This window comes from Tachysurus vachellii, chromosome 8, assembly GCF_030014155.1.
Source record: "Tachysurus vachellii isolate PV-2020 chromosome 8, HZAU_Pvac_v1, whole genome shotgun sequence".
Lineage (NCBI taxonomy): Eukaryota > Metazoa > Chordata > Actinopteri > Siluriformes > Bagridae > Tachysurus > Tachysurus vachellii.
The window spans coordinates 13,757,782-13,780,810 of record NC_083467.1 but is presented as its reverse complement, the minus strand read 5'-3'; the positions used below and the strand labels follow the sequence as shown (position 1 = coordinate 13,780,810).

Sequence of the window (23,029 nt, the reverse complement as noted above, 5' to 3'; positions counted from 1 at the left end):
ATGCTATGATGGTGAACTTCTACACCTCCACTGCTGAATCTATACTCACCTCCTCCATCACCATTTGGTACTGTACTCTTTTGCCACTGGCAAAGACAAGAGCAGAATGCAGAGTGTCATCCGCTCTGCTGAGAATGTGATCGGCTGCAATCTACCACCTCTTCAGGATCTGTACACTTCCAGGACTCTGAAGCGGGCATCCTGGACACAATCTCTTTCGAGGCACTCCCCTCTGGCAGAAGGCTGAGGTCTATAAAGACTAAACCTTCATGCCACAATAACAGTTCCTTTCCATCCACAACTGGCCTAATCAACAAGTCCTGTTCACAAATCAGACTGTTATAATGCACCTTCCTTCCTCACACTGGTCCATTATTGCATATCCTGCACTAATGTACAGTTAATGTAAATATATGTAACGTTTCTATTTGTATATTTGCACTTGCCACTTTGCACATCCTGCATTAGTTTACAATTCGTTTCTATTCTAGTTTCCACCCAGTTGTTGTTTTTTGTAAATCTTAATATTATTATTATTATTATTATTATTTATATATATTTATTTATTTCGATATAAACTTTGTTTCTTTTATTTATGCTTCTTCTCTATTACTATGCATCAACACAACAAGACAAATTCCTGTATGCGTAGACCCTCCAGTCCCTGGCAATAAACCTGATGCTGATCTTCGACTGTCGAATAGAAAAACTCTGAATATTCTGCAACCAGAGTGAAATTATAAAAGACAGCTGACTTGCCCTAGCCTGCCTCCTTTACTGTGAAACGTAATATAAACCATCTTATAAGCCTTGTTTCTTTTAGAGTGTTGAATGTTTGGTGCAAATTTGGTGGTCAGTCAAATATGCTACTACTATAATAACAAAAATATAACCACAGTTAGGCCATATCTTAAAACCGACTTCTCGAGATTAAAAGTACAGATGCCAACTTTGGATATCAATATATTCCATAAATATAAGATGACTTTAGGTATAAGAAATATTAATATTGTGTGCAAGGTATAAAATTTGTATTTTAAATAGAAAAGGAGCCTCTAGAGTGAGGGAAGAGAGAAGAGGATTGTTCTAATTTTAAAATAATAAAGTAAATGACAGTCAACCAGTTGTGAGTTATTTACTAGTAAGTTACAAAGGTGGTTATAATCTTCGATATAGAGAAAAAGAAGAAGTGTCAAAACATTGTCTGCGCACGTCTGCGCGCACTTGATGCTCTCCAAAGTTCTCCACAGCGCTTTGTACATAAACATGCGCGGTGCTCGAATTTCATTGGCTGTTGCGTAAGATCTGGGCACAGGAGAGCAGAATCTTGAGCAGTTGGCTAAACAACATTTTTGTTATATATTTAGCTTATGGTGACACCGAGGCAGCGGGTCGTTTTGTTGGAAGGGCTGTCAATTTTACGTGATTTTTCCACATTAGTTTGTACTATTTGTCTTATTGCTGCGATGAAACACTGGAGTAAATAAGTGCACTAACAAAAAAAGAAGAAGAAGAAGAAGAAGAAGGCGGCGCTGCTAAGCTAACAGCTAGCTAATGAAGTGCTTTCTACTTGCTGTTTTCTCAATGCTGCTTGTCTCCAGACGAGGGAAGCTTTGAGAGCACCATGTCCTGCTCTGGCAACTTGATTTGGGATGTAAGGAAACGCTCCCTCGGTTACAGCGATCCTAATGTTTTCCGAGCGAACTATTTAGGTAAGAAGACAGTGTTGTGTTTATTTTCCTATAGACGTCATTTAAAACGCTCCATCGACGTCCGGCGCTGACGGCTGTCACTGTCACTTCTATAGGGAGTTTGTAGAGAAGAATAGTTTCATTACATTTCACTTATAGCTTCATTCGTTGTTGTTCTTTTTCCCCGCTTGCAAAATTGCCTGAAGGGTTGATGTTGTTTTTGTTGTGGAACAGAACAGCTATAGCTCATGTTACCTCTCAGGTTATAATAATATACGGTGTTAGCAGGAGTCTTGACGATCACGACAATTATTAACAGTTATTTGGACTGAGATAAATAAGGATTTGTGAACACTTCAACACAACAGTGATCAAATAAATTATTCAGGTGATTTTGAAAAATCTGATGCTGATGTGTTAAAGTCAAACCTTTCCTAATATCTTTAAAACGAGCGTTGCTATAAATATTGCAAAGAAAATAAATAAATGAATAAATAAATAAATAGCTTTTAATTCACCCTTTTTACTTGGTGAATTTCTCCTGGATACCACGTGGTGCACGTGCATACGCATGTCAAAAAATGTCCAATATTATAATATTTATTATAAATACATTTTGTCATACACTGATATTTACCGTTATTCTCATCATATACATAAGCTGAAGCTCGAGCACACCTTATGGAGATGTGTGTGTAATAATGTGATTGTGGTTGGAGCTACAGGTAACCCAGGAGCTGGATAATTTGGGTGCCCAAGACCTGTAGATTATATATCTGACCTTTCATTTACAGTTATGTGGCACTGACAACACATTTAGTAGCTTGTTGATGTAACAGTAACTAATGTGTTTTGTGCCACTCACTCAAAGGCTAGTGGAAGAAAATCTCTAGCCAATTTTTGGTCCTGAGCTCTAGTTAATGTCCGTGTGTAGTTTTGCATGTTCTCCCCATGTTCATGCTGATTACCTCACGGTTTCCTAAATATGGCAGAAGGTGGATTGGAGACTGTAAATTGCCCTTCGTTGTGATTGTGTGCATGGTGCCCTGCAATGAACTGGCATCCCATTCAGAATGTGTTCCCACCTCATACCCAGTGTTCCTGGTGTTGGATCTGGCTGCGCCTTGACCCTGGCAAGGATAAACTCTAGGACTACTCTTTTTTTAAATCCTGCCATCTACTGCACTGTTCACACAAGACAAGGGCAGGCTCTGGCCATTGGCAGGCATCACTTTTTTAATCAATTTTAATTTATTAGGCATATTAAATTAGTATTATTGATTCTTTATCATTCCTAATTACGTTGTGGCATATATTATCCAGGTGATCCTCATTATCCCTGGTGCTTGAACGAAGGATGTAACTGTTGTTCTATGAACACTGTATGATCCTGTACATTCATAACCAGCCATTCAGGTGGGACTCTGAGATGTTTTCAAGGAAAAATGACTGTAATGCAGTGGTGACAGTAATACACTCAAGTTGTGAGGACATTGTGATGGGTTTCTGCATGTATGCTCACTCAGACATGATGAAATCCATGTCGCGTTCACCAGCCGTAGTTATCATCTGGTGTTACATGTTTAAATAAGATTAATAAACATGTCTGATAAAATATAAATATTGGTGTTGGATGAGGCTACTAATGCTGATGTATGGCTTTATTGATGGGTCTGTTGTTTTATGTATGCACTCCATACTACTGATGGGGTAGTACAGTATGCAGTATTCATGGTATAACAACTATAAGCAGTGTATCATAGTTGCCCTGTCCCAATCTCATTCAAGTAAACAAATAGAGTCAACCTTATTTGTAATGTGACTGAAAAACTGATATTAACTGATTTATGTTACTTTTAGTGTAATTTTGAGGCCTTCTTTGTTTTGGTTTTTCACTTTTCCTGAGTATCCACCACTGCTCAGATTAATCTGATAGTTGTGATAATAAGACAACACACTTTCAAGGACTGTTCATGCATTCAAGACACTGTGCCATTATCATAGTCTATATATAATGTATTATAGGTTTATAAAAATAGATCAGTTTATTGTTCACATCATCTAGTTAGATTAACTTCACCTGTATTATTTACACACGTCAAGACTATGAAGAATAGTCAAGACTACAGTTTCTGAAGATGACACAGTTTCAAATAAAAAAATGTTAGTCACAGTTAATCTGTCCTTTCCAAACTACAAAGGCAAATTTCACCTCATAATGGGTTAATAAGCCCATTACCACTATGTGATAGTAGGCTTTATTTTAAATCGTGTTTACCAGATACCACTGCTGATCAGTGTAGTGTTGAAATGAAAGAGAGGAAGTAACAAAACCCACAAGTTTTTTTTTCTCCACATGTGAGTTCTGTGCCACTGAAAATATGTCCACAATATTTTTGCAAAAAAAATACTCTGCTTTTCTGTACATATGGACTGGAGTGGGTTGGACTGGGACTGTCAGGGAATGTCCTTATTGGGTAGAACTTTCTTTATAACTTTTGTTTCTAAATAAAAATCATGACATTTTTATGGTGTTCCACATAGATCCATACTTGGCCCTCTTCTGCTTTCAGTGTAGATGCTGCTACTGGCTGAAAGACTTAACAGATATGGCTTTACACATCCATTACCCTAGACAGCTGTATTACACTAAACCCCCTGACATACTGCTGAAGCAAATATTAACAGGATGAACAAAAACAGCCTTAAAATCAATGACGACAAATAAAACATTCTTCTTGTGGTACCAAATCCATCAGAAAACTAGACATTTATAAGATTACTGAATCAGCATTTTTTTTCTTTTATGGAACAGCGCACAAGTTAGAACTTGTATCAGCTTGCAAAATGCTAAGAAGCAGCCAAATGTTTCTCTTGTCTCACACTGATCATTGTAATTCACTGTGTACTGCACTGCCATACATGGGGCTGAAGGTTCGAACTGACACACGGTAAAACGAGATCGGATTACACCGGTCCTGTCCATGTTACCCCTTGCTCTCTCTTTTTGAATGAATGAATTGTGGCATAGAAGCCTTTATTATCGCCACATATACATTACAACACAGTGGAATTCTTTTCTTCACATATCCTAACTGAGGAGGTTGGGGTCGGAGTGTAGGGGCAGTTATGATACAGAGCCCCTGGAGCAGGGACGGTGAAGGGCCTTGCTCAAGGCCTTGCTCAAGGGTCCACCAGTGGCAACTTGGCAGTGCTGGGGCTTGAACCAAGATCCCTTGATCAACCATAGCCTTAACCACTTGAGCCACCACTTCCCGTGGGTTAGGATCGATTTTTAAAGTACTGCTGCTAGTTTGTTAAAAGCATCAATGAATTTGAACCATCCTCTGTTATGGTTTCTCTGGAGAAGTCTGCCAAATGCTGTAAATGTATCAACTGGTTTATTAAGATCTGGTGTTGCTTGCACTCAAATGGATCCAAAGTCAACAAGAAAAGATATAGCTAAGCAGCCTGTGGTTTTAATGCACTTAAAATAAATTATAATTGTAAAAAGCATCAGAAGACAGATTTTTATACATCTCATTTTATTAAATAGATGATTTTCTGTTATATTAAATGTATTCTAATTGCTCTTATTTGCATTTACATGTTAGTACTGCTTCTCATATGTCCCAACTTATTTTTATCCTCATATTATTGTTTTATTCATATAATCTAACATTTACATTAAATGACAAATGTATGTTTTGTGAGCTATGTTTATTTGTTGTTCGTTCAATCAGTGAACTAGACATTTGCTATAACATTACAGAGCTTTGCTATAAGGTTAGACCTTGTTCACAACAAGATCTAATAGAAACAGTAGCCTAGTCAGTAAGGTAAGGTTTCAGGTGTGTGCGTGTGCTTGTGCGTGTGCATGTGCGTGTGCTTGTGCGCGCGCGCGCATGTGTGTGTGATAGAGAGAGAGAGAGAGAGAGAGAGAGAGATAGATCAAACATTTTTTCACAGTACAGAGCTGCTGTGTGATTTAAAAGGGGCCTCTAGAGAATACAATAATTGCAACAAAGGATACAAAGACAATGTGGGCTCCTGAAAACTGACTTAAAGGCAGACCACTTGGGAACAATTTGCAACCCTTATCAAGACATGAATTTACATCTGACCTTGCAATAGTATATTGTTTAAAATAAATTTCACATTTCAAACAGCTCGTCAAATTATAATTAGCTTTTTGCTATTAGCTGTAAGTGTCCGTGGTGAACCATTTATCGAATTTCTTTTCTTTTCTTTTTTTCTTTTCTGGTGTGAACTGGGTGGGCTTTACTGGAAGTAGATTATGACATTTAATACTAGGTACAAATTAGACTGACTAATACAGTTATACAATGCATTTCCTTCTCAGCCACAGCAGGTGAAGTGAATTTATAAACTTCTTTATCTCTACAGGCAGAAGAGAATTTGTCCAACGTCTGAAGCTTGAAGCTATACTTAAAGTGCACGATGGCTGTGTGAGTATCAAACACATATTAGGTACTAATATGTTACTACTAGTTCTAGTGCTATTATACTATGTTACTAGTATGCTTGACTGGATGATGGTCACCAGTCTGATCAAAAAACGATTTTGCCAGTGATGTATATTAAAGTCTCAGTCTTTCATATGCACTGTGTAGCACTAGTGGAAACTGAAAAGTGTGAAGGTTTAAAAAAAAAGTGTTTGCAGTTTATAAGAGATTCTCTTATCAGCAAAATTAAAACAAGTTTCCTGCAGTTTCTGATTGAAGACAATTTTCTCATGCTTAGATGCAATTCTTAATGCATTATGCCATGTTAACTTTTTGCCATCTTTGTAAAAATCCAGAGCTGAAATCAAAAACAATAGCGTGTGCAAAAGAGAAGAAGAAATTAAATTGTAGTTGGTTGTTTTTTAGAAAGTCTGAGGCAAAATGGGTTTGAATGATGAAGCGTCAGTTGTTTCGACAGTGTGTGGCCTGAGAAATGGAAGGGCAGAGGGTGTCACAGCCTTTGCAGATGAAGTTAATGAAATATTGATCAATTTCTTTTAAAGGCAGAGGAATGGTTGAGGGCTCAGTTGTTCTTCACCTGAATTTACTACCAGGCTGCTTTTGTTTGCTCCCTTACTTCAGTTCAGTCTGTAGATTCAGAGCTTAGCCGTTCTGGCAAATGGAGTCCATTTACTAGAATCCCCTGGTGTGAGTTGGGAGTTGACAGAAATGGCAAATATCCTCGCATGTTCTAAGTGTGTTTAACAGATATCTGTTTCTCTGATTTTAAATAGGTTAACACCATATCCTGGAATGACACCGGAGAATACATCTTATCAGGATCTGATGACACTAATTTGGTCATCACAAACCCCTACAACAGAAAGGTAATCTACTTAGCTGTGTAATTTAAGTCAAACTTAGATCAATACGAATAATGTACATACTTTAAATGTTTACATTAAACAGTGCTTATATTGGTGTCAGGAAGTTGTGTTCTAACTGAATTTCTATTCACTTGCGTTCCTGGTACAAAGTGTAAACCTCATGAGCGTATCAGTGTACACGGAATCACATATCGTGTACTTAAGCTGATTAGTGACACATCTTCCACTCTTTCCATTCTTCATCAGGTCAAAACAACAATTCGGTCAGGTCACCGGGCCAACATTTTCAGTGCAAAATTCATGCCTCACACAAACGACCAGCAGATTGTGTCCTGCTCAGGAGATGGCATCATATTCTGCACACACACAGAGAAGAGTCAAGACATCAACAGACAGTGCCAGATGACCTGCCATTATGGAACTGCCTATGAGGTATGAAGATGGCTTTATTCACCGTAGTGTGTGTGAGTGATGATGTTTTCTGAAGTTTGGAGGTACTTAAAATCTTATGACTGTAAGTATGTCTCTATATAATTTCCAAAGGCTCACACATCAGCATATCATGACATATCAGTCTCACTGCTAACACATCTCTGTGCCCTATTTTTAGCCCAGTATCATGGTCTAGAGCAGCTTGTCTCTGTACTTTGAAAAGCTAAGCATCAAATGAGGTCAAATTTGAGTTCAATCACAACTTAATTATAGCCACAGAGTTAAAAATCCAAACTGAACTCACACACACGCGCGCGCTCACACACACGCGCGCGCTCACTCACACGCGCGCGCTCACTCACTCACTCACACGCGCGCGCTCACTCACTCACACGCGCGCGCTCACTCACTCACACGCGCGCGTGTGAGTGAGCGCGCGCGTGTGAGTGAGCGCGCGCGTGTGAGTGAGCGCGCGCGTGTGAGTGAGCGCGCGCGTGTGAGTGAGCGCGCGCGTGTGAGTGAGCGCGCGCGTGTGTGTGAGCGCGCGCGTGTGTGTGAGTTCAGTTTGGATTTTTAACTCTGTGGCTATAATTAAGTTGTGATTGAACTCAAATTTGACCTCATTTGATGCTTAGCTTTTCAAAGTACAGAGACGAGCTGCTCTAGACCATGATACTGGGCTAAAAATAGGGCACAGAGATGTGTTAGCAGTGAGACTGATATGTCATGATATGCTGACGTGTGAGCCTTTGGAAATTATATAGAGACATACTTACAGTCATAAGATTTTAAGCATCATGAAGTTAAATGATGTAGAATCAAACTGAATCTGGAAAAAGGATGAGCTGGATCTTGTAGCACACAATATTTCTACATTTGTCTTAAAGCTGATATTAACATTGCTAGTATCAACGTGTCAACAGATATAGGCTTACAGTAACCTGCTCACCAACAAGAGCGATTGGCTATTTTAGAATCTGAGAGTGAGCAATGAACGAACGTGTTAAACACGATTTGACAGGACACCTGTTTAAGTTTTGTTTATAATGAGGACCTTTATTTGTCTTTAATTATTTTCCAATAGTGTGTAAAATATACTGATAGAAAGAAAGAAAGAAAGAAAGGAATTCCGTGTCAGAAGAAATTAACTAGCTGTGTTTTTCCCAAAGCTGCTAAAATCTGGTAAAATTAAATGACTGTGAAATAGATTTCAGATTTGTAGGTACAATTACAGGGAACCCATCTTGATGCAGAAAACAAAAACAAAACACTCCTAACCTGCACACAGCCACACACCATTTACATGCTTTCCCCTGGCCAAGCAAGACAAGCAGTTCCTGTCACTGCTATTATGTAATCATCCAACACAACAAACATAATATTCAAATATTTAATACACTCTTAGGCATTTTGAAGATGTTTTATATAAATAATTCTGTAATTAGTCATTATTACTTTAAGACTTGTATCATGTGGTGAAATTTTTTTTTTTTACACATTTTGTAAATCTTTAGATAATGACAGTTCCAAATGACCCGTACACCTTCCTGTCCTGTGGGGAGGATGGAACAGTCAGGTGGTTTGACCTGCGCATGAAGACAAGCTGCACAAAAGAGGACTGTAAAGATGTAAGAAGTTTTGACTTGAAATGTACTATTTTACATTCCTTTATTACTAAATATTTATGAGCTTGTGAATGTGTATTTCCTCTATATAAGCTGGAATATTTAAGGCTTCAGAAGAATAATGTCTTGAGCTTTTCTGGCAACCTGTCTAGCTGCATGTTCCTGCAGTATTTATTAATATCTCATATTAATATTAGTACTCATAAATATCTTGCATCAGAGCTGATGTGCATGATCATTGCTGCATCCTCTCCCTGGGGCAACCTCAGTACATTAACCTTTATCCTTGTCCCTAATTAAAAGAGGCACACCCAAACTTCTCTTGCCAGGTCTTGTGAGAAGGCACCATTTCACAGAATGCTATGAGATGTGATTTGACTGTTGTAAAGGTTGAAGCGGTACTTGTTAAAATACATACTTGGTAAAATTATATTCTTTTAAGAAAAACATCCCTTGTTTTGTCTGCTTTGTTTAACCCCAAATTTTTGGTGATGTAGCATTAACGACAAAAGCATCTTATTCTTATACAGTATTAACTCTTATACAGTAGATTATTTATGAGATTGCAGTCAGTTTGGAGTTTAGACTAACGTATGTTGTGTCTTACTCCAGTCTTTAATCATGCTGCTTATGTGACCTGGGTCTTCTCCAACAAAAAGACCAGACTTTACTTATTTTATATTTTCTACATTTTACATACTTGTCTTGCCCCTCACTTAATCCAAACTTATTCGTTTCCTTCTTCTTTTATTCCCTTTTGTTTGGTTCTTTGTCATCAGGATATTTTGATTAATTGTCGGAGAGCTGCTACCTCGATAGCCATTTCTCCCCTTGTGCCCTACTACCTTGCTGTGGGATGCTCAGACAGTTCAGTAAGAATCTATGACCGACGAATGCTTGGTACTAGAGCTACAGGTAAGAACTGAACTTTTGTATTAATCCCAATTTCTGTTATATGCAACATATTTTTGGTATGTGCCACGTTTTAAACATGATCCTAACGCAAATGCTAAATTCAAAAGCTCACCCTGCTTAGTTAAGTGTGATGACTAAATTTTTTTAAAGTTATAGGTAGCAAGGTGTTTAAAATAGTGTTATTTTAAACCATTTGTATTTACACCTCACTACATACAGGTAACTACATGGGCAGAGGGACGACAGGCATGTGTGTGCGATTTGTTCCTGCCCACTTGTCCAACAAGTCCTGCCGTGTGACATCCTTATGCTACAGTGGCGATGGACAGGAGGTTCTGGTCAGCTACTCGTCCGACTACATTTACCTGTTTGACCCCAGAGATGACCAGGCCAGAGAGCTGAAGGGTCCATCTGAAGAGCGGAGAGAGGAGGTGAGGAACATCAGCGATATAACTGTCCAGCTACGAAGGATATAGAAATAGCTCACCCCATGGGTACTGCAGATAAAAAATGACGTGTATTTGCAAATTGGTGTTGGGAAGATGAGAAGTGAGGAGGCGTCCGATGAGATATCTTCCAGAAGTCTGTCTCGGGTCATAGGTGTGTTAGATTGAACACCCCTGAGCAGATCTGTGTGCTTTTTATTTTTAGTAGGTAAAGATGTATTGATTGAACTATTGAACAATTCTGACCTTCAGATCATGAGGCTCGGCCCTTTAGACCTGGTGGTGTGTGTGGGATTAAAGTTCGGGGGAGGTGTTGAAATGTGCTGGGTCACTGATACAGGGGCTCTCAAGCTGTCTGTGTCTAGCAGTGACTGGATTCCCCCATGCTCACATTCCTTTCCAAACAGAGCTGCAGACGCAGGCTATGTTCCATTGCAGGGACAGAAATAGACTTTGCGCACAATGAGAGCCAGAGTCATAGAGGAGAAACCCTCAGGTCTCTCATCAAATTAAATTCATGTGAATAGCAGGCATCTTTTTATTGTATTTTTTTGTATTGTTTAGCCTACATTTTCAGCTTTTAGATGGTTTTGCCTCTTGTGTACCTTTAGTTGTTTTAGGCCCCAAATATGTTTGTGTAAAATAAAAAAAAGAATTTTAATGTTTAATGTGTTCTGTAATAATACAAAATATTAGTTAAACTGAACGGAAATTTGCAATGGACTAATTTAACACTCCTCATTTCAAGAAGGTTGCATATGACCTGTGGCAGAGTTAGAAGAAATATGTTTGAGGCTGTTAAGGGTAAATTCAAATTATTATAGACTATTACATGTTAACTTCGAAAAGCCCTATAATGATGTATGTCTATACAGTAAATGTATATGATGTACATACATAGTTTGTGTTCTGTTCATGTATAAAGTTTTGCCTACTATCTTTTACATATGAGGTCTAAGATCTGGATTAATATCTGACATCTAGTCCTTGTTTTCTTCTAGAAAAATAGTTCAGTTTGTTCTATCAGGCGTAGCAGAAATAAGCTTGTTTAGTATAACCCTGATAATCTGCCTTGCACATGGCTTTTGAGTCCTAAGACTTCAGGGTCATGACTGAAACATAGTATTTGCTTGTGTATGACACTTGGCAAAGACCCAGAGGAGATACCATTTGTACACACATCTAGGATCCCAAATTAAACATCTAAATCTGTGGCTAACATACAGAACCTAATTCTGTTTCTTCACCTATATGGATTTTATTTTATTTAACTGTTAAGTATTATTTGTAGCATGTACAGAATTCAGGAGCAGTGACTGATCTTTCTTGTGTGCATTCTTTTAGCTAAAGCAGCCCCCGGTCAAACGACTGCGCCTGAGAGGAGACTGGTCAGACACTGGACCTCGTGCACGGCCTGAGAGTGAAAGAGAAAGAGATGGTAAATGACTGCAGTTCCCTTCACCAGTACACACACTGACCATACTGAAGTTCCTAAACAATATACAAATAATTTAGTTCTGAGTACACCACACTTTATGGCTACATCAGTAGTCTCTCAATTAGCTTCTGAGTAGTGTTGGAATTGGAATATTTACAATTGAATTTGTGCTCTTTATAGCAGCATGAACTATTGAGATGTTACATACTTTTTTAATCCATCTTGCTAGTTTTTTGTTCAGAATATGAAAAAGGTTCAGTCTACTTAGATGGAGCTCATTAGTTTCTCTGTGAGAGCTAGGAGGTAGAGATATCTTCCTATAAAAAGCTCTGAGGTCTTGAAGTTTTAGGGTCATTAATTTTTTTTTCTCTTCAACTCAGGAGAGCAGAGCCCCAATGTGTCTCTGATGCAGAGGATGTCAGACATGTTATCACGTTGGTTTGAGGAGGCCAGTGAGGCTCAAAGCAGCAGAACTCGTCCACAAACTCGGCCCAGAGGTATAACATGTATCACCACATTACTGTTAGTTTTGGTCCTGAAATAACGCCTTCTTAAAAAGGGCTTGTTCAAAAGTTGCATTATTTTTCTTTCTTTTTTTAAACCGGGTCAAAACATGTATTTTGTTTTTAACTTCTTGTACCCATATGTTTAAAATTAATGTGGGATAACATTCTCTCTATAATTAAAAGCTAAAAGTTGCTTTTTCCCTACAGGTGTGGCAGCTCGAATGCTGGGGACGGCTGCAGCTTCAGAGAGCCCCTCTCAGGAGTCTGTGGGGGCTGAAGGCCCCATGGAGGTGGAGTCTGCTACCTCTGACCATTCCTCCCCACCTGCCCCAGCCTCAACCTCAACCCCAGCCCCAGTGCCGGCTCAAGCTCCAGCTCCAGCTCCAGCCCCAACAACAGCCACAGCCCCTCCTTCAGCACAGCCCCTCCCCAAATCCATCTCCTCTTCCTCTTCAGGCTCGTCATCAACTGTGACAGTCCTACCTCCCTCCACCTCTTCCTCTATGGACAACACTGCTTCGTCCTCTTCCATGCTGTCCTCTCCAGACTCAGAAGAGCAGAAGAGCCAGGCCGAGGTGATGACCACCAGGTCAGCCACACCTACCCCTTCCACAGAGCCTGTTCTGTCTGGTAAGAATGCCATGACTGACAATTCATCACTGCTGCATGTCAGTATTGATGACGTGGTCTCTACACTAAGGACCAATTCTAGGTGTCTGTTGTAGGCAAACAGTTGATGATAAGCATCACATACTTTTTGAAGCTCAATGTTCAAATTTATACAGCCTCATTTATTGTAAAACAGTTACAGTGTTGACAGTGTGTCCACTGCTGGAACCCAGATTCTATGGTTAAATGAAATAAAAATAGGTAATGATGGGTAAAAAGACTGATTGCTATACAGAAAAGACCTAAATAAACATTGGAGAGACTGTTGTGGTGGTGTGCTGAATTTCCTCCATGATGAAGCAAATTAACCACAATTTTAATAATAAGTCAATTAGAAATCCACCAGAGAGCCAATAATAATATTTTGTGTCATAGCATTGTATCAGTCTCTTATTTTTACAGAATTGAAATATTGTTAGAATTTTTCCCATCATTGTACCCCATTAACTCATCCTAGTTGCTCATAAGTAATAGGCTATAGCAGTATATACAAGAGCATCTAGCTAGCCTTGCAAACTCCCAAATATCCACCACAAAGCGGTTGTAGTCTTACAAAATACCTTTCTTCCTCTAACACTTGATCATAGGAAGAGGGTTCTTTTTGTTCTAAAATGAGGAAATCATGGATTATATGCATATTTAGTCTACTTTACCCGTGATACAAGCAAAGTGCATGAATAGTTGGTTCACCAGTACAGTTTGTATGATCTCATTAAGGCCGGTGCCTCATTAAGGCCATGTCTTTTTTCTTTTGCATTTCACTAGCCTCTTATCTATAGTTTACCCTTTCTCTGCCCTTTCTCTGCACTACCTTTTTTCTTCCCTCCACATTTCCTGATCTTTTTATCTTTGCTTTTCTGCCAGAATATGGTCCCCGCAGGCTCCCGGTAAGTTTAGTGTGTAGGCGTTTGCAGAGGCTGCTGCTTCTGGCTGACCCCCCTGGGCAAGGCCAGCGTTCTGCCTCTCGAACCTCAGACAGTCGAGCCCAGGCTCCTGATGCACAGACACACCCACCAGCAGGTTACCCTCCATGTTCACTAGCTAGCCATGAACCCTGCCCTGCTACAACCCTTTTCCATCTAACGTTTCCCAGCTCTGCTAGCTTTTTGTTTTCTAATGGCTCTGGTTTGCTGCCTAACTATATAATTTTGGAGCACTGTTTCTACTCCATAAAAATGTATATTGTATACATATTCAATCACACTATGAGAGATAACTGTCATGGATATGATAATATCATATGATATCACTTATCGAATATTTTCAAGATCCTTTAAACTTGTGTTGGTGTGTTTTGGTACTCTTTTTGCAGGTTTGTTTGAAAATCGTAGCTGTGAAGCCGCTGCTGTTTTTTTTTTGCATGACGTGAATATTTCACTGCCTATTATGTGCAGGGCTTTGTGGTAGGCCAAGATGGGTGTATTATGTTTTTTTTAGCTGTTCTTCAGTGCACTCTCATTATTTACTAGCTCCTGAATCAAGCCTCAGATACCATCCATGCCTTTCATAAGAATTTGGCTTCAGTCTGCTTCTTGAGTGCAGTATAAAACAATTGCGAATGGCCCTGAGTATTTGAGGGAAGTCTCTGCGATGCACAAAGCACAGTTACACTAAGCCTAAAACATAACCTAACACCACTCAGCTTCTGGAAATATGTGGAGTCAGTAACTTGAAATCAAATTGTGTACTAAGAATACAATTTGTTTTATATTGCTGCCCTCAGGGCTTCAGTAAAGATTTTGTGGTGGAGCTGCAGTCATTATCCAGGAGCTATGTGAATTAATCCAGAGAGCAGAAGTAGATTGATTGGAATGTGTTTAAACAAGTTATTAAGTATTGTAAAGTCATCCATATGACCCCCTGTTCAGTAGTGGTACTGCTGCGGTTATCGTGGAAGCTGAAAAATTGCAATTAGAATTGAGGCGGAAGATGATTTTTTAAAAAAAGAGGGAATCTGCAAATCTCGTTTAGTGTGTGAGGTTTATGTAAAATTTACCTGCTATGGAATGTGGAATTTATATTAAATATTGGAACCGCAAAGAGAACTACACCTTGAGAAAAATATGCCTATTAAAATGTCAGTAAAGAGTTTTACAGCTACTGATTTTCTTTTATTTCTACTGGTAAAATGTTAGTCTTTAACACTAAGCTGTGAGACGAAGCTGTCTTGTACTATAATTGTTCTGACTTTACTAAAGACTTCTGTGTAGACATCAACTGATGACCTGCTATCAAGCATAGTAGCATAAGCTGCGGATGGAATTAGTGATTAAAGGTTTACTTTTGACTTAGTAGCTGTTTTTATGCAGTAAATTCCTTTCTTAAAATTTGGATACTGCTTGTGCTACAGTATGATGGCTGTGTGTGACCTGTATATCGACTCCAGTTTCATCGTTTTTTTTTTTTTTGTTTTTTTTTGCTCATTTCTTTTTTCTCTTTTGTTTAATTTTTTTATTTGCTTATTTAGAACGTCTTGTTTGTGTTCCAGATTCTCCTTCGTCTGCAGTAAACAAACAGCTTGGATCCATGACTCTGGATGAGCAGCCTGGTGCGTCACCTCACCTCTTCCGCCATTCTTCCTTACCTTATTTTAACTTCATTCATCTGCCTTTTTTTTTCTCCCTATGTGCTTTTTGTCACATTCAGTCATCAGTGTCATCAGTCAATTTGAAGGTCCTCACAATCAATCCATTTTAATGGATTGATTGTTATGGCATTAGTTAAGTCCCAAATTATGGACTATACAGTGTGCACTATGTACTGTACTATAGCATCTAGCATACAAATTTTGAAACTGTAGTATTGTCTCAAATGGAGCACTGACATTTTTTTTACAAACTGAAAGTATCAGTCGTTTCCCATTCAACAGCAAATAACGTGAAAAGCACATAATGTGAGACTGCTTGCTTTATCAGAATAAGGTGAATTTCTAAAACGTTGAAAAACAAATGACACAATGTGGGCTAATTTAAAAGACATTTGTAGGATGTCATGTCCAACATGTCGTCAGCTACCTTGAAATTTGTTTCTCATCCAGCTCTTGTTGCCTGCTAGCCTTGCCCCGTTCCACAATATAACACAAACACAAAGCTGTGAGTGTTGAGTACATAAAGTGTCCAACATCCCACACTTCATTCTCTCGGTTGAATAAAAGTGCATCATCTGGGTACTTTCTTTTTGAAATTTTCAGTGTAAACATATTAGGTATAGATTGGTTAGTTCAAGCAGACTTCTTTTATTTATTTATTTATTTACAAGAAAAAGCATATTTGGGGATGCTTATGCTTACTTAAGACATGATGTATTTCTTCACAGCTGATTTACAGTTATGTTTACATCACATGCTGATGAGTTTGGGCTGATTGTGCCATATGATGATTGTTCCTCTGACTCTCATTCCTAGCGTTATGGTTTATCTGATTAAGGGCTTTACCAGTAAACTATGCTAACAGTAGTTAAACTGTTCTTTTTGTACTTCCTCATTAACTGGAATCTTTACGTTTTGCACTGCGCATGCGGCTTGAAGCTGTTATGTTGTATTGAAATGCATGATCATTCTAGCGGTTTCACTTTGCCCTTTTTTACATCTTGCATCACGTCACTATGTAGTGTGACGTTTGCATTAAATTTGTTGACCCAATGCCAGTAAATTCCTTATTGTAACTCTTAGCGGTGTATGATAATTGGTAGAGAAGTTCTGTTCTCCCTTCTAAATTGTCATCAGGGTGATGCTTGTGTCACTTTTAGAATCAAATAGCTGCTACAGTTATCTGTTATGTACAAATCAGCAAATACTTCTCTCAGTTTATTTAATCTCACTGTTGTTCAAGTTTATAGCTGCAGTTCCGAAAGGATTTCACCTATCCTCAGACCATATTTCTGTTTCTCTTTTGGTCTTGCGTTCTCTTTTTTCAGGAAGCACTGAAGCATCAGGGAATGTTTGCTGTGATATGAGTGCAAGTATCAGCCAAGCTTGTGCTGAAGATGGCACTGGAACCTGCTCCTCGACTCCTGCTGCTGAAGAGAGCAGTAAAATCTCCTCTCCTCCTGCTGCTTCAGATGACAGCGGAGCCTGCTCTTCAGCTCCAACTGCTGAAGATGGATCTGGCAGTGGCAGTGGGACTGGAGGAGTGGTATCTGGCACTGGGCGAGTGGCTACAGCAGTAGGCACACCTGAGCCCGTCCTGAGTCTGCATTACAGCACAGAGGGCACCACCACCAGCACCATCAAATTAGACTTCACAGATGAATGGTGAACAAACAGACCAGCACCAGACACATTACAATGAATTTGCCAAATAGTTTTAATGTTGTCAAATCAACAGAATAATAGGTTGAAAACAACCAAAACAGAGAAAGTTTTGTGATGTCTCAGCTTTAGACGTCTTCAGAACTGATTTGTTTAAGGCTTTATATGACATATAAGTTATAACCGTTATTTCAAGAAGAATATGGTATAAAATTTATATAACACCAGGAAGAATGTCTGGGTAAATGTTAGGATGAAATGGATCTGGCTTAGAGGATACAGAAGAGGTTGTGGAAACGAATATGAAAACAGTGGCTGGTAAAGGATATTTAATCTCATTCTGAAAGGGAAAGTAACATTTTTAAAATGCTTAGATATTTCTTCCATTGTTGTTGTCTTTGTCTCCTTCATTTTGTTTTAAAGTGTATGCAAACATCAGACATGCAAAGCCTTTACACAAGCCTTAAGCATTCGTTGATTACTTTGTTAGACCGCAGTATTTCTTACGGAGCCTGGCACAAGTGTCAAAAATATTATTTTGCATCAATGTGCAGGAGTAATCTAGCGTCTGGCTCCAGAAGTGGTGGTGGTGGTGGTGGTCAAAAGCCTGCTCAAGCGAAGGAGAATCCGGAGCCTACAGTCAGAAGCCAAGAACATGGTGAGCCATTATTTCAGCAACAACAGTTATATAGTAATAAAATCTGTTTTAGACCATCGTCTGTGCTTTTGTTCCTACTGAACTGGCACAATCACCATCTTTGTCATTCCTCTGCAGCATTAATAGTGCCAGAGGAGGGTGAGAGCTCAGCGAGTGGTGTTGAGAGGGCCTCGGGCAGCTCTCAGGGAAGCACACTGCTGCAAGACACAGGCATTTCAGAGAATCCACCAACAGCAGAAGGATGCAAGAGGACTGAACCAAGTGGGGAGCGTACTCCAGGTTTAACTCAACCCTCACGCAGTAACCAGGACTCGGATGACAGTGATGATGACCCGATTCTCATCCCCTCAGCCAGGTACAGAGGAGCTCAGGGACAAAGGTATGGGCTTTTAGTACTCAGAACTTGGGTGAAGTACAATTTTTAAAAAGCTGTTGCTGTGAATAAACTTGTAATAAAGCCCAGCCTACCCTGCCATACATGCAACATCTACAATATGTGTAAAAAAAAAATCATGTATTGCTCAGGTTTTACATTTAGCTGTATTGTAAAGTAAGAATATGCATATGTTTGTTTGTTTGTTTGTTTGTTTGTTTGTTTGTTTGTTTGTTTTTTTTAGAAAAAAAAAAGTCTGAAGTTGTTTTTCTCATTAGGTTTAATTTCAGAGGCTCTGCAATAGGTGATAGGATGATCAGGTATTGTGATGAGCTCATTTCTAAAATCTAACTAAAAGAAGTTAAAAGTGTTAATTTTTTTTAAGCATATATTAACCTTGAAAATGTGTTGATGCTGGAGTGGAATTGCAAATGTTTTTTTACAGAGACTAAATGAAACCTTATTTAAGTGCAAAATGTGTGGGTAGGTTTAGTGGTACTTCAGTCAGTGACTAACCCGCAAATGAGTGCTGTGCATGTGCTTGGAAATGAGTCTTGTGCCTAGTGAAGTATTCTTCTAATCACTGCATATGGTAGAATGACCAACAATACTTCTACAGCATGGGCATAAAGAGCATTTATTTATTCACCATTGTATTGATTTTGTCACTATAATTTGAAAATTCATCAAAACTGCTGTAAAAGTGATGGCTAATTTTGTCCTAACTGTTTCAATGCACTCAGAATGCTGCAAACCCTCATAGCGTCAATGATGTCTTTATTTTATTCTCTGCCCAGACGCTCGGCAGCAGCCCGTATCCAGGAGCTCTTGCGCAGGAGAAAGGAAAGGCGTGAAATGGAGGAGAGCGAGACCCAGAACATCAGACGCCCTACAGTCAAAATGATGTACAAGGGCCATCGCAACTCCAGGACAATGGTCTGCTACTGTACAATGCTGCACAAGACAAGATAACTGCTCACAGATATAGATAAAAGTTATTATTGTAGATATTATTGTGTACAGCTTTCTTAAGGTACCTTTCATTTCTTTATTTTTGTGAGTGCAGATAAAGGAGTCTTGTTTCTGGGGAAATAACTTTGTCATGAGTGGCTCGGACTGCGGCCATATTTTTATATGGGACAGACATACAGGAGAGCACCTGATGCTCCTGGAAGCTGACAATCATGTAGTTAACTGTCTGCAGCCTCACCCTTATGATCCAAGTAAGTATCACAATGCTCTACTATAAAACAGGCCAGGAGAAATTCAGTAAAAAAAATCAAGATATCAAGATATTGTCTTTATGTCTCTTGTCAGTTCTTGCCTCATCTGGAATTGACTATGATGTCAAAATCTGGTCCCCACTTGAGCAGTCACCTTCATTTAACAGGGACCTTGCTGAAGAGGTACAGTGAAGTTTCTTGATGATTGTTTTCTAGAAAAGAACAGCAAGCAAAATAGGAAATACAATGGTACATGTTGATAAAGGAATAAAATCCACTGTGTGGTGGTGGGATGCCAACCCTAAAGTGGAATCTTTTTCTCTAACAGAATATCCTTAAGTGTTTTATTACTCTCATACCACAATGATTTGACAGTTACAAGATTGTATGAATGAATGACAATTTATAAACCACACTTATTACCCGCTATGTTTAAACTTTTTAAGCAGCCTCTATTTTTCTTGCTTTAAAAGGAAAAAAATTGCACGTGATGGAAACAAATGTGATTTTTGGTTTCTTGTTAACCTCATACCTTGTACAGTTGATTGCTGCCTCTACCTTGAATGTGAAGCTTTTGTGTGTTCCCCTCATGCCTTGGGGTTTTTTTCAAAGCACTCTGCTTTCCTCCCCCAGTCTAAACACGTATTGTAGACTGATGTAGTTTGCGATACATTTGCACCCTATCTAGAGTCTTCCTAACGACCCTGTGTAGAATAAAAGATGGATTATCTAGATCTCCCCATAAATGTCCACATGAAAAATAACATTTTATACATTTTATAATGTATGTAATATAAACCTTTAATTAGGATTCTAGAAAATAAATAAACATCAGGCAAATCAGACTTAGGAATTCAGTAGTAATAAAAAATGTCATATAATCTAAAATTGCTCATGAACTATCTCATGACATGCTCATGGCTATCAACTCGTACTCTAAAGTATATGCAAGCCTAAAGGTTCTATTTATAGGGACACTAGGGGGCAGCAAAGCTTAACATGCCTCTGTAGGGTCATGATTATCAGTCATTGTAGGATAAGCAATGTGAGAGTCTTACTTGGCTCTGTGCCTAAGACATAAGCTAATGGAAGCTTACCATAGCCTTTCTGGCAGCTGTTAGTGTATTCCAGGTGGCACTACATGTACACCAATAAGACAGATTGGTATTTACTGTTATCTCTACTAACAAATTCTAATTAGTTAACTACTCACTATTACAAGGATCCTGATATGTGGGGTGATTCTGTTCTAGGTGATCGCTCGTAATGAACTGATGCTGGAAGAGACGAGAAACACCATTACAGTCCCTGCCTCCTTCATGCTTAGAATGCTGGCCTCCCTCAATCACCTCCGAACAGGTCGACTTCACATTCCACACTATTTGAGTACTACTGCTGTCTCGAGTCTTGTCTTTGTCTCAGGTTCCTGCTTTGTGGACTAAAGGCTGATTTGTACTTCAGCGTTAGCATGTGATTGTGTGTTTACGTCTTTAAAGTACATCTCATTTTCCTTCCTCACATCTTCTACAGATGAGAACATGTTCTGAAAATGCTTTTTGAAAGTCTGGCACCTTTTAAACTTATGACTTTAAACACTACACATATTCAGTTTGTTAGTTTCTCAGACTGGTGTCTTTAATAAAAACCTCTCCTGTGTGATAAAACTCTCTCACTGAACAGCAAATATAAATAAGTGAGTCTTCCCCTTCATGTTTACTTCAGCCATGGCAATGAGATCACATTATAATGCATAATGGATTCATTTACAGAAACTACATTAAAGTAAAATCTAAATAAAATAAGCGCTGTACCAACTGTAGGTCATTATAATGGCAGCATGCTACTTTGTCTTTCTCCTAAGAGACTCCTAATAAACATGTGTAGATGTTGTGACACTGCAACAAAACTAAAACTGTCAATTAGTCATGCATACAAATGTGGATTTTAAACATTAGTTAAATTAAAGTGCTTTTATACCAAAGCTGCTCATACTGCTGAATATAGATGAGTTAATAAAGTAACAAATGCTTTCAATTACAATTCACTTGGGTTATAGTTCAAACAAAATTATGCTCATGTAATCTTTTAGTCTATGTATTATTTATACAGTGAAACATAGAACTTGTGTTCTTTGACAGCATCTTCTAGAGGACACTTGCATTACTTGCAGGTAGAAATACTGTGCAGAGACATGGACGCAGATGATTAAATCAGCCCTAAGAGTGATTTCAGAAGGGGAATACACATGGATATATAAAATTTGACAAGTTCACAACTTATCAATGTATAAGCAATCGAGAAACGTGATGTTTATTTTCGTTTTTGTCTCTCCCTTTACATCTCAGATCGATCCGAAGGTTCTGGGCAAGAGAACGAAGATGAGCAGTAGCTGTGCTGAGGTTAAAGCCACAAAACAATCAGCATTATTGCTTTAAAGCAGTTGAATATTTGACATTTGTACAGGATGTGTAGAAAATTCCCTTGTTAGATCCATTTGTAGTATTCATTTTTTTAAAAAGATGACTATTCTACTGATTACTTTACATGGGAGTAAATTGTATCTGTGAGGGAAGATGAATAAATTGCAGTATATAAAAGTATAGAAATATAATATATAAAATGTGACAGAGTTAGATGATGGGTGCTTGAGAATATTTAAATGCAATATTTCTGTGTGCAAGTGGTCTAGCTTTGAGCAGTGTTGTGTGAATTTTTTTTTTAGTTTTGTAGACCTGGAGTTATGCATGTCATACATAAAAATCATGCTTTAATTTTCTGTTCCTTAAAAAAGGTTGCTACAAAATCAACTGTCAATTTTCCTCGTGTGGTTTGTCTACATTGCTTTTTAAAACCTTATTTCTTCATTTGTTTTCAATAACCTCTGTTAGAATCAAATACTTCATAAGGTTGCAAAATGAAAAAGGCTGCATTGTTGAGAGATTTGCTGATGTCCACTGGATGTGTAAAAAAGAAACGTGAGTGGGCAGGCATGTGAGTGGGTGGGTTTTTAAAGAAGACCTTTTGATGGAACTGCCCATTTCTGTGTTTTCAAGTTGTTCTGCTCATTGATGGATGGCAGAGCAATGCTAAAAGTGTTTCTCTAACAGGACAGATGGTATTTGTTTTGGCAGCTGGTGGCCATAGTGTGCTGCTAAAAGGCCACTGATTACAGGGAATCAGACAAAATGGCTCTCTCTCACCACTCTATTCCCTGTGTTGCTTTAAACCAGTCATTTCACACCATTCAGAAATATGAACTGTCTCCTGTTCATTCACCAGTCTCACAATCATGAGAGGTTTAGGTACATTCAAAGTTCTAGAAGAGAATATAAAGACTTATGGCATTGAATGTGCTGTGAATATGGACGTGGAAAAGTAGCTTTTAAATGAATTAATATATAAAAACAGATACTCAATCTTTGGGATTGTAATAAACCGAAACAAGAAATCC

General features: G+C 38.6%; 1 protein-coding gene across 3 annotated transcripts; it reads left to right on the top strand.

Annotated features, from left to right (window-relative positions):
- The first annotated feature begins 1,282 nt into the window (after positions 1 to 1,282).
- On the top strand, positions 1,283 to 23,026 carry dcaf6 (ddb1 and cul4 associated factor 6). 3 transcript variants are annotated; one of them, XM_060876374.1, is made up of 21 exons: positions 1,283 to 1,712; positions 6,099 to 6,160; positions 6,952 to 7,044; positions 7,291 to 7,476; positions 8,991 to 9,104; positions 9,881 to 10,016; positions 10,236 to 10,447; positions 11,807 to 11,900; positions 12,281 to 12,397; positions 12,614 to 13,036; positions 13,940 to 14,095; positions 15,564 to 15,623; positions 16,991 to 17,327; positions 17,879 to 17,982; positions 18,100 to 18,337; positions 18,634 to 18,675; positions 19,153 to 19,291; positions 19,422 to 19,578; positions 19,673 to 19,761; positions 20,832 to 20,937; positions 21,924 to 23,026. In XM_060876374.1, exons 1-21 carry the CDS (start codon positions 1,625 to 1,627, stop codon positions 21,965 to 21,967), a joined length of 2,997 nt encoding a protein of 998 aa, XP_060732357.1. In that variant the 5' UTR covers positions 1,283 to 1,624; the 3' UTR covers positions 21,968 to 23,026. The 3 variants fall into 3 exon arrangements, with proteins under 3 accessions (XP_060732357.1, XP_060732355.1, XP_060732358.1); XM_060876372.1 differs by having other exon boundaries at positions 18,100 to 18,361; XM_060876375.1 differs by lacking the exon at positions 13,940 to 14,095 and having other exon boundaries at positions 1,284 to 1,712; positions 18,100 to 18,361.
- The last annotated feature ends 3 nt before the right edge of the window (positions 23,027 to 23,029 follow it).

Coding starts and splice junctions, on each gene's coding strand:
- dcaf6 (XM_060876372.1), top strand. CDS start 1,625: ATGTCCTGCTCTGGCAACTTGATTTGGGATGTAAGGAAACGCTCCCTC. Junction 10,017..10,235: donor GCTTGGTACTAGAGCTACAG/GTAAGAACTGAA, acceptor CACTACATACAG/GTAACTACATGGGCAGAGGG. Junction 17,983..18,099: donor AGTCAGAAGCCAAGAACATG/GTGAGCCATTAT, acceptor ATTCCTCTGCAG/CATTAATAGTGCCAGAGGAG.